At 43.0% G+C, this 14,843-nt stretch overlaps 1 protein-coding gene across 1 annotated transcript in view; it reads left to right on the plus strand.

Annotated features, from left to right (window-relative positions):
- The window catches only part of LOC124605839 (protein lifeguard 1-like), a 74,551-nt gene that overhangs the window by 38,980 nt on the left and 20,728 nt on the right, over positions 1-14,843 (plus strand). Inside the window, exons 2-3 of the mRNA XM_047137770.1 lie at positions 8,012-8,285; positions 8,591-8,861. Coding sequence (XP_046993726.1) covers positions 8,012-8,285; positions 8,591-8,861 — 545 coding nt within the window. The remainder of the gene's footprint in view (positions 1-8,011; positions 8,286-8,590; positions 8,862-14,843) is intronic.

The following is a 14,843-nucleotide window of genomic DNA, read 5'->3' on the forward strand; positions in this document are numbered from 1 at the left end:
GAATTGCATTACTCTCTGTGTTTACTGTGCCCTGGTCTTGTCCTGATTAGACTGGTAGCCACGTTTATGGCTCGGCGGTACCTTAAGCTCTGAAATTGTTAGACCCAGTTCATCATGGAGTAAGACTGGCCACTGGTTCATCCTGTACTGCCCCCCAGGGGGTTCATAGTCCTTTTGTGAGTACATGCATGGTGAGCACAGGGCCCCAAGCTTTCCTTCTTTCCCATGCTGCATTTCCTTTCCTTTCCTTTCCTTTCCCTTCCCATTCTTTCCTGTCCTTGCTCCTTCCCCTCCGCCCTCTCCTCTCCCTCTCTTGGTGTCCTTGTTTATGTTGGCCCTGCTATCCTCCTGGTTATGTTGGCTTTGTGATTTGGTTTTGTTGAGTAATTACCTCATCCTTTTGGCATTCTCTGGTCGTCCTCTAGGGTTTGACCTCCATTACTAAATTTCTGTTCCGTAGTGTGAGCCATTTGGGGAAGAGCACCTTACCTAGTGTCTCTGGTGTGTGCCCTCCTAGTTCCTTTCATCTTTTCCTTCACGTCGTTGTCTGATGCTCAGGTACATAGCATGGTAGCCAGCCCCTGTGGTAGGGTTGCTATGTACCCTTTTGGTTGAGCCCCCTGAAAACACAGGGATCACACTTCTGATACCTGAGCTGTGACCACCTCATGTAAGCCTAGGAGTAGTTGCTTGTCATCCTGAAGCATCGGAACTACCGGCAGTGGCTGACGTACCACTGTGGCTGGGTGGCGCCCGTGGGGAGAGCCCCTGATCGGAGTGGGTGGTATCAGGGCCAACGCTATGCAAATGAAATGCATATGGATCCAGAACTCTGGCCATTCTTCTAGGGCCATCTCTTTGAATGGAAATTATTCTTTTTAGTGCTGCTTCTTCTGCCCTTTTGGCTTTCCCTTCCATGGCTACCCCTGGGAGGAGGGTCAGGCTCGTCAGCTAGGGGCAAAACCTTTCCTCCGCTATCTGGTTTGCACCAGGACTGATAGGGATACATTGACCAGTACCAAACCTTTATTTTTTGTGGAACACATTGAAGACAAGTTTGGCGAAGTGGACTTTCTGAGCAAGATGTGGTCAGGTTTGTTACTGATCAAAACTGCTTAAGCTGCCCAGACCGCAGCCCTTCGTGCCTGTGACTAACTTGGCGCATTTCCCGTGTCCATTACCCCCCCCCCCCCCCTCGGCCCCCCACCACCACCACCAGTTTGTGAATATGGTTCAAGGTGTAATTTTTCACAGGGACCTCATCCTTCAAACTGATAAGGAACTTAGGGACAATCTGGGACGGTGGGGTGCTCACTTTGTTCAGCGTGTTCAGAAGGGCCTGGACAATCACATTGATACTGGTGCCTTTATATTGGCCTTTGAAGGGGATACCCACCCTGAGAAGGGCAAGATTATGATTTATCGATGTGACGTGAAACCGTACATCCCACCACCTATGACATTTTTTAAGTGCTTGTGTTTTGGACACGTCATCCCACTGTTTGCAGACCCCTCTCTGTGGTGACTGTGGACGTCCACTCCATGAGGGGAGTTACTGTGTTCCCCCTCCTCTGTGTGTTAATTGTCATGGCAATCATTCTCTACGTTCACCAGATTGCCCGGCTTATAAGAAGGAAAAGAAGATATAGGACTGTAAGTCCCTTGATCGTCTAACCTTTACTGAGGCTCGTAAGAAGTATGCACGTCTTCATCCTGTGTCAATGACGTCTACCTATGCTTTAGTTACATCTTCACCCCTTCCTTACACCAGTCCCGAACCTCTCTCCTCCCCCCCTCCCCTACAGTTCCCACACCCTCCCCTCTGGGCACCACTCCTCCTCCCCAGTCAGAGAAGAGTTCCACTTCTTCAGCATCTGCCGGTCAAGGGCATTCTTCCCGGGACCCCCCCTTCCCAGCGCCTTCCAGGTCAAAGGTCTACTGCCACACGATGACCACGAGAACTACGGTCTGTGGGCCCACAGGTTGCCCGCTCTCTTTCTGTTCCAGATCTTGCTGCAGCTGACTCCATTTTGCAGCACAGCCCACCTCAAAATCTCAAACAGAAAAGAAGAAGAAACATAAGTCCCGGGACAAGGAGCGTCTGGTGTTGCCAGAGTCCCGTCCCCACCTTCACAACCTGACTCTGACCTGCTGTTCATGATGTTGCCCCCTCCTTGTCGGTGACGGACGGTGACCCTGCGGCATGGCTGGTTTTATCCTGTTCACCCCTCATTTGAATCATCGTTCTGTGGTTATCCAATAGGATTGTAATGGATATTACTGTCACCTTCCAGAGTTGAAATCCTTTATTCCGTTTTTCTCTGCAGCTGTCAAAATCGGGTCGGGCCTCTGGTGCTGTTTGTACGTTGGTCCGTACGGACATTGCTAGTACGTGGATTCCTCTTCAATCTACATTGGAAGCGGTTGCTGTTAGGATGCACCTGGATTGTGAGGTCACAGTTTGGAATCTTTATCTCCCTCCTGAGAGGACTCTTACACCTGCTGCCTAACTGCCCTTCTTCACCAACTTACTCCTCCCTTCCTCCTTCTCGGGGATTTTAATGCTCGTCATCCCTTGTGGGGCAGTGCATTTCCATCTAGTGGGGTCTTCTCATAGACCAGTTTCTTGCAGACCACGACTTGTGCCTTCTTAAGATGGCTCCCCTACCCATTTCAGTGCCAGTCATGGTACCTTTTCTGCCACTGATCTTTCTCTTTCTTTTCCCTCCCTCCTCCCTTCACTGCACTGGTTGCCACACTACGACCTTTGCGATAGTGACCACTTCCTGTTGATTCTCTCGCTCCCTTCCTGCTCCCTGATGGACTGGTTATCTCGTTGGTCTTTCCAATGCACCGATTGGTCTCTATATACTGCACAGGTCGTTTTTTTTCCCTCCCTGTCAGGTTGTATTGATGACCTCCTACATGAAGGTCTGATGCGATTGTTCGCACTGCTAGTCTTGCTATCTCATGCTCATCTGGGCCATTTCAGTGCCGGCAAGTCCTGTGGTGGAGTACGGCCGTTGCCATTGCAATCCATGATCGCTGTCGAGCTTTGCAACACCTGAAGAGGCACCCATGTGCTGCCACTCCTATCACTTTTAAACGCCTTCATGCCCAAGCCCGTTACTTAGTCAAACGGAGCAAATGGGTGTGTTGGGATCTCTCTGTTTCTTCACTTGGTTCTATGTCCCTATGTCATGGGTATGGTCTACACTTTGCTCTCTCCAAGGTTGCCATCGGCAGTTTACCCTCCCGGGCCTTACACTCCCAGATGGCCTTTGCATGGACCCGTTGATTCTCACAGAACATCTTGCAACCCATTTTGCAACAGAATCAGCATCAACCTCCTATCCGGCTGCTTTCCTTCACCAGAAACAGCGGGCCGAAGCTTCAGCCTTATGTTTTACCCCTTGTCAGTCAGAATCTTACAACGAACCTTTTACTGAATGGAAACTTCTTTCCGCACTTTCTTCTTCTCATGATAGGGCCCTTGGCCTAGACTCCATTGATAACCAATTGCTTCTACATCTCAGTGCCCCACAACTACATCATCTTCTCCAGGTGCTTAACTGTATGTGGCTCCAGGGTGACTTCCCTTCTCAATGGAGTGATAGCATCATGGTTCCCGTCCTTAAGCTTGGTAATAATCCCCTGTTTGTCGAAAGCTATTGGCCAATTAGTCTGACAAATGTTGTTTGCAAGTTAGTTGAACAGATGGTAGCCCGTCGGCTCAATTGGGTCCTCGAATCTCGGGCTCTATTGTCCTGTTATCAGTGCGGCTTCCAAGAGGAACGGTTTCTGATTGATCATTTACTTCGCTTGGAATCCGCAGTTCGGCAGGCTTTTTCCCAGTGCCACCATTTGGTGGCATACGACCTTCACAAGCCCTATGACATGGCTTGATGCCATCATATCTTTCTTACACTTCATGAGTGTAATTTGTCCGCCACTTCCTGTTCCATCGGTCGTTCAAGGTTCGGGTTGGTACTGTTTTTAGTTCTCCACGGACCCTGGAGGATGGCATCCAACAGGGTTCCACATTGAGTGTACTTCTTTTCCTCATTGCTATGAATGGACTTGTGGCCTCCATTGGTCCTTTCGTCACCCCAGCTCTGTATGTGGATGATTTCTGCATTTGGGTTAATTCCTCTTCGATGGCCTCTGCAGAGCAGCAGCTCCAGGGTGCTATATGGCGTGCCTCTGCATGGACCCTCTCACACAGGTTTCAATTCCCTCCTTTAAAATCGCGGGTGGTCCACTTCTGTCGCCAGTCCACCCCGATCTGGAGCTCTACCTTGATGCACAACGATTACCTTTTGTCCCATAGTTTATTTTCCTGGGTCTTCTTTTCGACAACAAGCTCACTTGGCTGCCTCATATCAGACTTCTGAAGATAGGATGTTTCTATAAACTTAATGTCCTTTGCTTCCTTGCCCACAACTGTTGGTGTGCAGATCGTTCCACTCTTCTCTGCCTTTATTGGGCTTTAGTGCTGTCTCACTTGGACTATTGTTGCCAATTTTATGGTTCAGCTGCTACTTCCACACTGAACCTCCTGGATCCGGTTCACTATCGTGGTATTTGTGTGGCCACTGGTGCCTGACCTACTAGCCCTTTGTTAGTCTCCTGGTTGAAGCTGGGATTTGCCCCCCTTTCTGTTTGGCAGTCCCAGCTTCTGGTTTCTTATGCAATCGCTGTCCGTTCCTTTCCCACTCATCCTTCCTATTCTGTCCTGTTCCCAGACCAAGGACGTCACCCACCTGATTCTCACCCTTCGGTGGGTTTACCGGTTGGGCTCCGCCTTGCGTCTCTTTGCCGTGATTTTCAGCTTCCTTCTTTGTACTGTCTCCCACGTTCCCTCCCCCCCCCTCCCCCAACCCTCTTGGTTAGTTTCTCGGCCCCAGATTCGGATGGATCTCCGCCAAGGTCCGAAAGATTTCATTCCCCTGATGGTGTTCTGTTATTTTTTTCCGCCATATTTTATGGGAATTTCGGGATGCTGTTGTGTTTTACACCGATGGCTCTAAATCTGCTGATCATGTGGGATATGCCTTCACGTCCTCTGTTGGCATGGAAAATCATCTCCTGCCAACTGCATGTGGGGTGTTTACCTTTATTAAACAGTCCCAACTCGACCGCGTTTTGTTATGTATGGACTCAATGAGTGGCCTTCAGGCTATTGACTGGTGTTTTTCCCACCATCCTTTGGTCTCAGCCATCCATGACCTTCTCGGTGATCTTGACAATGCTGTTTGTTCTGTTGACATCCTTTGGGTCCTTGGCCATGTAGGTATCCCAGGTAATGAGCTTGCTGATCGTTTGGCTGGGGGAGCAGTCACTTACCCCCGCCCCCTTCCCTGTACCCCTCCTGCGGCAGACTTACGACTTCGTATCAAATCCCACTTCGCACAATCATGGGCCAACTCTTGGGGGGGGGGGGGGGGGGCTACCTCCCTGTCTTAATAAACTTCATACAATTAAGGTGACACCTGTCCCATGGCATTCTTCCTTCCACCTCTCCCGAAAGGACTCCCAACACTTTACCTTTAATATTCGCAGACGATTCCTGGATGGTTGAACTGGTTCTCAGTTTCCTCTATGAAAGTGGTTTTTATTTTCAGTGCTAAGGTTTTTAATCTCCCTCTGCAGTAGGGGCAGGGTGGTGAGGGTTGGGGTGTCTCCCATTGTAAGCTGTGTTTGGAGATTCCTTACTTCCCTCCCTGGCCAAGATCCTCTTTTTCTCTCCCTTTGACTCTGTTTTTATCGCTTTTTGGATTTGGTTAGTCTCCTTTTACAATACACACTTTTACAGTTTAGCGGTAGAACACTTTTGAGTAGCAGGTGATCTTGCCCATACTGCATCAGAGGTGGGATATTTTCTGCCGCTAGCGTAGCCTTGGGGTTGCCCACTTGCTGACTTCCCTCCTTTTGTTTTCACCATTGACAACACGACTGCACTTTTATGTTTTTTAGACTTTTACCTTTTATCGTTGTGACTCCTCTGAGATGTAAATCTGTCCGAATGGACCACCTTTGAAACAAGGGACTGATGATGACCTTGCTGTTGGGGGAGCAGTCAACCAACCAACTGGCCATCCTGTACTGTCCTGGAGATTGTTTCCTTGCTGAAGTGGGGATCTTCCTTCTTCAGTCCGGAAAGTACCAACTCTTGCTCACTTATGAAATCACCACCTATGAATTTCCTAATGATCCAACTAGTCATATTCTTTTTGCGTATGAGGGACATTGAACCCTTGAGGTGGGATTATCAGTTTCTGTTTGTTGAAGTTTGACAAAAACAAGTGTGCTGTAGCTGATCAATGGATGTTTAGAACCAAGTACGGTAAAAAGCCACCAACAAGGAAGGCCATTTACCACTGGCACAACAAATTCATTACAACAGGTTGCTTGTGCCCAGCAAAGAGATGTGGGCGTCCCAGCCATGCTGGGATGGGTATGGCAAGAATTCGATTACCATGTTGATGTGTTTCTCTTCAAAATGCAATATGTATGACATCTGTACAATGTTTAGTTCTTGTGCAATAAATAATTGAAAGTGTTCCCGGACTTTATGTACACCCTGTATATTTGTGACACCTGGAAGAACCTTGACCTTTTCTCAGAAATACGATGTTATTCACAAAATAGAATGTCTATGAAATCTGGTATTATGACACGAGGAAAAACTGGATGAATTCCAAAGTAAAGACTCATTCCTTTCGTCTTACTACTAGAAAAAGTAATTTTTAATCACTAAATAATTTGCTAACATATACAAATATGTAAACCAGTAGATACAGGGCTATTACAAATGATTGAAGCGATTTCATAAATTCACTGTAGCTCCATTCATTGACGTATGGTCACGACACACTACAGATACGTAGAAAAACTCATAAAGTTTTGTTCAGCTGAAGCCGCACTTCAGGTTTCTGCCGCCAGAGCGCTCGAGAGCGTAGTGAGACAAAATGGCGACAGGAGCCGAGAAAGCGTATGTCGTGCTTGAAATGCACTCACATCAGTCAGTCATAACAGTGCAACAACATTTCAGGACGAAGTTCAACAAAGATCCACCAACTGCTAACTCCATTCGGCAATTGTATGCGCAGTTTAAAGCTTCTGGATGCCTCTGTAAGCGGAAATCAACGGGTTGGCCTGCAGTGAGCGAAGAAACGGTTGAACACGTGTATCTGGACATGCTGGAAAATTGGCTCGTGCCACAACTGGAGACCGACAGCACCGACTTCATCTTTCAACAGGATGGTGATCCACCGCACTTCCATCATGATGTTCTGCATTTCTTAAACAGGAGATTGGAAAACTGATGGATCGGTCGTGGTGGAGATCATGATCAGCAATTCATGTCATGGCCTCCACACTCTCCCGACTTAACCCCATGCGATTTCTTTCTGTGGGGTTATGTGAAAGGTTCAGTGTTTAAACCTCCTCTACCAAGAAACGTGCCAGAACTGCGAGCTCGCATCAACGATGGTTTCGAACTCATTGATGGGGACATGCTGCGCCGAGTGTGGGAGCAACTTGATTATCGGCTTGATGTCTGCCGAATCACTAAAGGGGCACATATCGAACATTTGTGAATGCCTAAAAAAACTTTTTGAGTTTTTGTATGTGTGTGCAAAGCATTGTGAAAATATCTCAAATAATAAAGTTATTGTAGAGCTGTGAAATCGCTTCAATCATTTGTAATAACCCTGTATATAAATTTTATTTTATTTTATTTTTTTAAGCAATGTGTAGCAGTAAGTTCCCGAGTTAAGTGCACTGCTAACCACTGACTGTATATTGAACTTCTTTCTAACCTGGTGATAGAAATTCCAGATGTAAAATACTTGTGGAGTTGAAAGGGGAAGTAAGGTTGTTTCCGAAGTATTATTAAATATGTTAAATCTTTTGGTGATGGTTGTAAAAGTTGTAAGTATGATGAGTTGAAGTAGTGCGGGTTTGCAGTATGTGGCAATTGCTGTTACAGCATTTCTTGTCATTACAGATTTCCAGCCTGCCAATTGCTCTTCACAGTTCATCTCAGCTGAGCGAGCTTCAAATGTTACGTCTAAACCATGCCCTCCATATTCATCATCTGTTCCCATAGCTGGATCAGGTGTTTGTTTCATGCCTGCAGCAAAACCATATGATCATCAGAATGAAAGTCCATCAACTTTTATTCATTCAGATGAACAACCTATTGTTCAAGAAACTTCAAGTTATGAAGGAACAGAAAATTTTGTTTTTTCAGATAAAACAGTACGTCATGGATTCGTCAGGTATGTTACACAATGCTTCAGTAAGTGGCTTCATCTCTTTATGAAACAGTATGATTGTGACATAATCCAAAGTTACCTACGTCCTGTTATTGGAAGGGTGTACGATTTTTTAAATTTTGTTACTGCATTGTGTATTCAATTTTTGTTGTGATAAATACTAGCTTTTTTTATTGTGTTGTGCTCTGATTAATTAAATGCAATTATATAATAGTGAGAGATGTCTTGGAGATTGTTTACTTGTCGCTACTGATGTTAGCTACTGTTTGACAGTATGTTTTGTGTTTGACTTTGGTTTCGTATTTCAGGAAGGTGTATTCCATACTAATGTGCCAGCTTGTGGTCACAGCTAGTTTTATTGCTACATTTGTGTATGTGGAAGAAATCAAGGGATTTGTCCAACAAAATCCTGTATTTTTCCCAGTGACATTCATCATAATGTTTGTAATGCTGATACTAATGAGCTGCTGTACTGAACTAAGGCGTAGAACACCAGTGAACTACATTTTACTGGCTCTATTCACTGTAGCAGAGAGCTTACTGTTGGGATGTGTAGCAATGAAATATGACCCTGTTGCAGTAAGTATTAATGAAACAGTTTAATGTAAATTGTTGTCATGTTAATGTAAAAAAAGTCTTTATTCTCAATTAAGAATAAATTAAATAAATAATTAAAAATTAAACAATAAATTTAATTAATGCTAAATAATAAAATAAAAATAATAAAATAAATAATAATAAAATAAATTATAAAAATTAAATAATAAATAAATTAAATAAATGTCATACTGATTATCCATGAGGACTTCTTGCAGTCCTTTGTCTGGAAATATTTTCTATTATGACAGTAAGTGTACATTTTCTTGTTATTACAGTTTACACTTCATTTACAGTTTTGTGTTCAGGCTGCAGTAATTGCGATTTAGAAACTTTTCAAAAGGCTAGAAATGACGAGGAAAAATATGATTCTTTGTAGCATTTGGTCATAAATTGATAGAAAAATATTCATCTTGATTTCTCTTCCTTCATTATATTCACTAGCTGAAGTTGAAGAGTTTCACATGTCATATTAAGTCCCAAACAGGACAGATGAGGTCTCATGTTTTCATGTTTTAATCACCTGTGAAGTGTAATGTTTTAATAATAACTGCAATATATGGACAACTGTCAGCTGTCTCAGTTGCAACTGTTAATTGTAAAATTGTTTATATAATGTAGTCTGCATGTCTGGGACCTTGAGGATTTTTCAAAGCTGGACAAAGCATTTCTCAAGAAATTCTGAAGATGATAAACACATTTCTTATGTTGTGGTAGATTTGTATTCTGGGAACAACAGTGAACTTTTATGTCTCGTGCAGTGCAGCCAGAGGTCCAGTTAAAAACATAGGTGTCGCCTTCTATTTACAGTGCATAGCATATGGGCAAGTTGTTAGGTTAGGTCTGCAACACCATACAGTGCTGTAGGAAAAAACGTTTTTTTTGTTTGAGTCTTATCATTTGGATGATGTCAGTAGGAAATCGGCAAGAAATTATATCTACATCAGTACTCCACAAGCTATCTGGGGGTATGTGGCATAGGGCACTTGTGGTACCACTAATTGATCCCCCCCGATCATGTTCCACTCATGAATGGTGTGTGGGACGAACGAATGTCGGTAAGCATCTGTATCAGCTCTAATGTCTCAAATTTTATAATTGTGGTCATTTTGTAAGATGTATGTGAGAGGAAGTAATATGTTGTCAGACTCTTCCTGAAAAGTACTCCCTCAGAAGTTCAGTAGCAAACCTCTCTGTGATGTACAATTCCTCTCTTGTAGCATCTGCTGCTGGTGTTTGTTGAGCATGTTTTTAATGTTCCCATGCTGACGAAATGATCTGATCACAAAACATGTCACTCTTTGTTGGATCTTCTCTGTGTAGAAGTCCTACCTTGATACTATGATTAATTGCTGATGTGAAAAATCAAGGTCTGATTCCTGATGACTGTCTTAAATTTTCTGCCATGGAATTGTCTGGAATAGATGGAACTCGGTTTTGTGAGACCAGTTGAGAAGCACTTGTCGGAAATAAGTGAGGACTTTAACAAACACATTCCCCGAGAAGTGTCAAGGGGAGGAGGGAGGCACCACTTTTTCATTTGATACATGGATTTTTTTGTGCAAATATATGGCTACCAAGAGGAAATTGTGGGACTATGAGTATGTACTAGTAAATAAACTGCAGTGATGTAGCAAACTAAGATGTTTTCTTCAGCTGTAGGTAAATTTCTAATACCAATATAAACATATTGTTTTCATTAAGAGAGGTATTAGTAGCATTAAATGACTTATTCCCTAAGTTGTTATAAATTATAAAAGGTTTATAGTTAACGGAAGATAAAACATAGGATAAGTTAAGGGAAGTGCAATGCAAAACTTTGTTCAATAACAGTACATTACATTTGTTCCTGAAGATCTCACAATGGTTCTGTAAGGTTGTTCTCTCTCTCTCTCTCTCTCTCTCTCTCTCTCTCTCAAAGAGAGAGAGAGAGAGAGAGAGAGAGAGAGAGAGAGAGAGATTATATTAACGTGAATAGGCAAAGCAGATGTATTACAGTAGATAAATTAAAAATGCAGTCATTGCAAGCGATTCACCTGCCATGCTCAATTGACAGCATTTCTGACCTCAAATGCTCAAGTGTGTGCAGAAGTACTTTGAGGTTTCGAGAACTTGCCGACATCTTGCAGACTCTTGAAGGAGAGAAACTGAAATGACTCCAGTAGTCTCAGGAGTACATAGTATCAGAAAGTATTAACATATTTTGCAGTATTTTATTTGATAGTTATGAAAGAGGAACCTTTTTTGATTCTTTGGAGAAAAGAACTTTTGTGCATGCATTGCCAAGTTAAAAAGTAATGAAGTGCATAATACGAGGGGGCACCCAAAAGAAACCCGATTGTTGTCATAAAAAATTTATTGATGAACCTTTTTACAAAATTACTTCAGTCACCTTCAAAATACTCTCCATTACATGCGATGCACTTGTCAAGTCTCTTTTTCCCACTGTTGGAAGCATGTTTCAAACTCTTCAAGTTTGATATTATCCAGTGCCCTTTGCGAAGCTGTTTCTACCGCCTCCACATCTTCATAATGCTCCCCTTTTAGCGTTTTTTTCTTTTGTGGAAATAGGAAAAATTCGCACGGGGCTAGGTCCGGCGAATACGAAGCGTAGGGAACGACAGACCACCTCTGAGATGCCAAATAGTGGGTCACTCGTAAGGCCGTGTGTGCTGGAGCGTTGTGATGCAGAAACCAGTCACCTGATCGCCTAAGTTCCGAGGTTTCCTCCTCGCATCCTCTCGCAGACGCCTTTAAACATCCAAGTAAAAGTGCTGGTTAACAGTCTGGCCAGGGGGTACGAATTCCCAATGCACAATTTCACGAACATGAAAAAGACAATGATCATCGTCTTCACATTTGACCTTACTTGCCTTGCTTTTTTTGGTCTGTGAGAGTTGGGAGTCCTCCAATGGCTTGACGCTCGCTTGGTTTCTGGGTCATACCCGTAAGACCAACTCTCATCCCCTGTAATGACTTTGTTCAAGAAGTTTGGATCACGTGCAATCTCTATCTTCAAGTCCTGACACACATTCATGCGGATGGTTTTTTGCTCATGTGTGAGAAGGTGCGGAACAAATTTAGCAGCAACACGTCTCATGTGCAAATCCTCACTCAACATCCGCTGGCATGAGCTCCAACTGATTCCTGTCTCTGTTGAAATTTGGTCGATCATTTGGCGACGATCCTCGTTGATCTTTTGGCAGACCTTTCAATGTTCTCCTCATTTCGCGATGTTGAAGGGTGTCCAGAACGAGCTTGGTCCTCAACACACATCTCACCACGTTTAAAGTGCCCAAACCACTCAAAAACCTGTGTGTGGCTCATAGCGTCGTCCTGGAAAGCTTCCTGAAGCATTTGGTGTGTCTCCGTTGCAGTTTTTTTAAGTAGGAAACAAAATTTCACACACACTCTTTGTTCTTTTAAAGTTGCCATAACGACTTCGCAGAGGTAACCCGCCGACAGTCAGAGAAACACAATACCACACTTGCACGTTCAGCTCTACTCTGATGCCATCTGCACAGCTGTTTCATGAAGTTCTCTACTAACACCATCTAGCGTGAGAACCCCGCACTACGTCTACGAATGGCAGCGCCCTTGGAGCCCGGTTTCTTTTGGGTCCCCCTCGTACCTGACACTAAATTAAGTTATTAAAAGTGCAGGTAGGATTTTGATTACTGCATAATGGCAAGGAGAGAGTTTCTGAAGGAGAGAAATTTGTTAACATCAAGTATTGATTTAAGTGTCAGGATGTATTTTCTGAAAGTATTTGTGTGGAGTGTAGCCCTGTATGGAAGTGAAACACGAACGATAAATAGTTTAGGCAGGAAGAGAATAGAAGCTTTTGAAATGTGGTGCTACAGAAGAATGCTGAAGATTGGATGGGTGGATCACGTAACTAATGAGATGATACTGAATAGAATTGGGGAGAAGAGGACGTTGTGGCACAACCTGTCTAATAGAAGGGATTGGTTCGTAGGACACATTCTGAGGCATCAAGGGATCTCCAATTTAGCATTGAAGGGAAGCGTGGAGGGTAAAAATCGTAAAGGGAGACAAAGAGATGAATATAGTAAGCAGATTCCGAAGGATGTAGGTTGCAGTAGTTACTCGGAGAGGAAGAGGCTTTGCAGGATAGGGTAGCATGGAGAGCTTGCATCAAACCAATCTCTGGACTGAAGACAACAACAACAACAACAACAACAACAACAATATAATCTCCAAATAGTTTTTTGATATAATACTGAAAATCACAAGCAACAGAGTTATCAAATGGATGTAAAGGACTGTATGAAACAAGAAAAGTGGTAGATGAGGGCAATTCAGTTATGGCCATTGATTTCAGTAGATCAAAAGGAAGTGATGTGGCTGTTGGTAGGTTTGTCCCAGGTGGAAAGAGAGAATATGGCGAAGTCATAGATATACAGCACTGAATATGGTAGTGAATAATCACACTAATGGTGTTTCACCATGTGTAATTGTTTTGAGGTTAAAGGAGGAATTGTGCCTTTTGCATCACATCCGTGCACACACACACACACACACACACACACACACACACACACAGCGAGAGTAAGGGAGGGGTGGGGAGAGAAAGAGAAAAAAGGGTGGATAAGACAATATATGGACATAAAATAAAAAAGTGAATTGAAGGCACAGTTGTTAATCGAGGAACACTTGAACTACAGGGAACTGTAGAAGCATCCATTTGGGAGGTTGCAGTTTATAAGAATGCTACTTATACTATGTGTCAGTCTGTCTGAAACTGTGGGTCTCCATATAACTGGACTGGTAAGTCAGTTCAAAGGCTGCAGTATACCACCTCCAATAAGACCTTGCCTCTGCAGTGCTCAAACCAATCTTCAATAGATGACAGCTTTACAATCAAGGAGACTAGAATGCAGCATCTCAAATGAATAATAAACAAGCAAACAGAATTAGTGGAAACTAACATTCATAATATGATTTTTAGATTTCCTGTTACACTGCAGCTGAATATGAACAAATCTTTAACCTCTTGTAATAATTCACATGACCATTCATTGAAGCTTCTTTCTGAAGTTTGTTCTCATATATGCATTTCTCATGATTTTCTCTTCTTGTTATGCTCATTTCTAAAGTATTCACTTTTCTTCTTCATGGTGTTCACTCCTTATGTCCATTTCTACAATACCTACTTTTCTTCTGATTCTAATTGTTTTTCTATGCATCTACTCAGTGTTAAACAGAGCAATTTTATTCCTAGCACTACTTACACACCTGTGCTTTTTTTTTATTATGTTAAATACGGATTTAATGCTAATATCTATTACACTTTCACTGTAGCATACTTAATTCCAGAGTCTGGACAATCTTACTGAAAAATAGATGGCAATGCATGTCAAGTAAGGCACATAGGGGCCTGGAAACAGCGGAATTAACATCATATGCTGTTGAACTACATAACGTTAGCTGTTAATCTTACTTAGGGGAGTCCTAAATATAGTGCTGTGGCAAGTTAATAGATAGTTGTTGCGTAAATTATTTTCTTGTTGTTTGACTGCTGTGTTGGTTGTGTATTGGCAAACTGATGACACAAAAATCAGGTAGTCAATTTTTTTTTCTTTTTCATGTCCTACCACTTAACAGAAGCCATGCACATGGAATGTTTGCATGGATGAAGAATGCAATTGGTTTTAATTCTATGCCATTACTTTAGTGTCCCTAAAACTATGTAAGTAAGTTATAAAAGGACAACATGTAGGAGATATATGAACAATTTACAGTGTGTCCCAAAAGGTACTTTACAACTTGAGCATAATATAACTCTGTTTGTAATTGACTTGGGGGAAAAAGTAAAGTTTGTTTGATACACCAACTAAAGTTTTTTATGTAAGGTGATGAACAAATGTATTGTCTTCCAGGTGATAAGAACAGCACAACTGAAAAAGTGTTTTTCTTTGTTGGTGCAGGGTGGTAGGACTA

The sequence above is a fragment of the Schistocerca americana genome, chromosome 3 (assembly GCF_021461395.2).
Source record: "Schistocerca americana isolate TAMUIC-IGC-003095 chromosome 3, iqSchAmer2.1, whole genome shotgun sequence".
In the NCBI taxonomy this organism is placed as follows: domain Eukaryota; kingdom Metazoa; phylum Arthropoda; class Insecta; order Orthoptera; family Acrididae; genus Schistocerca; species Schistocerca americana.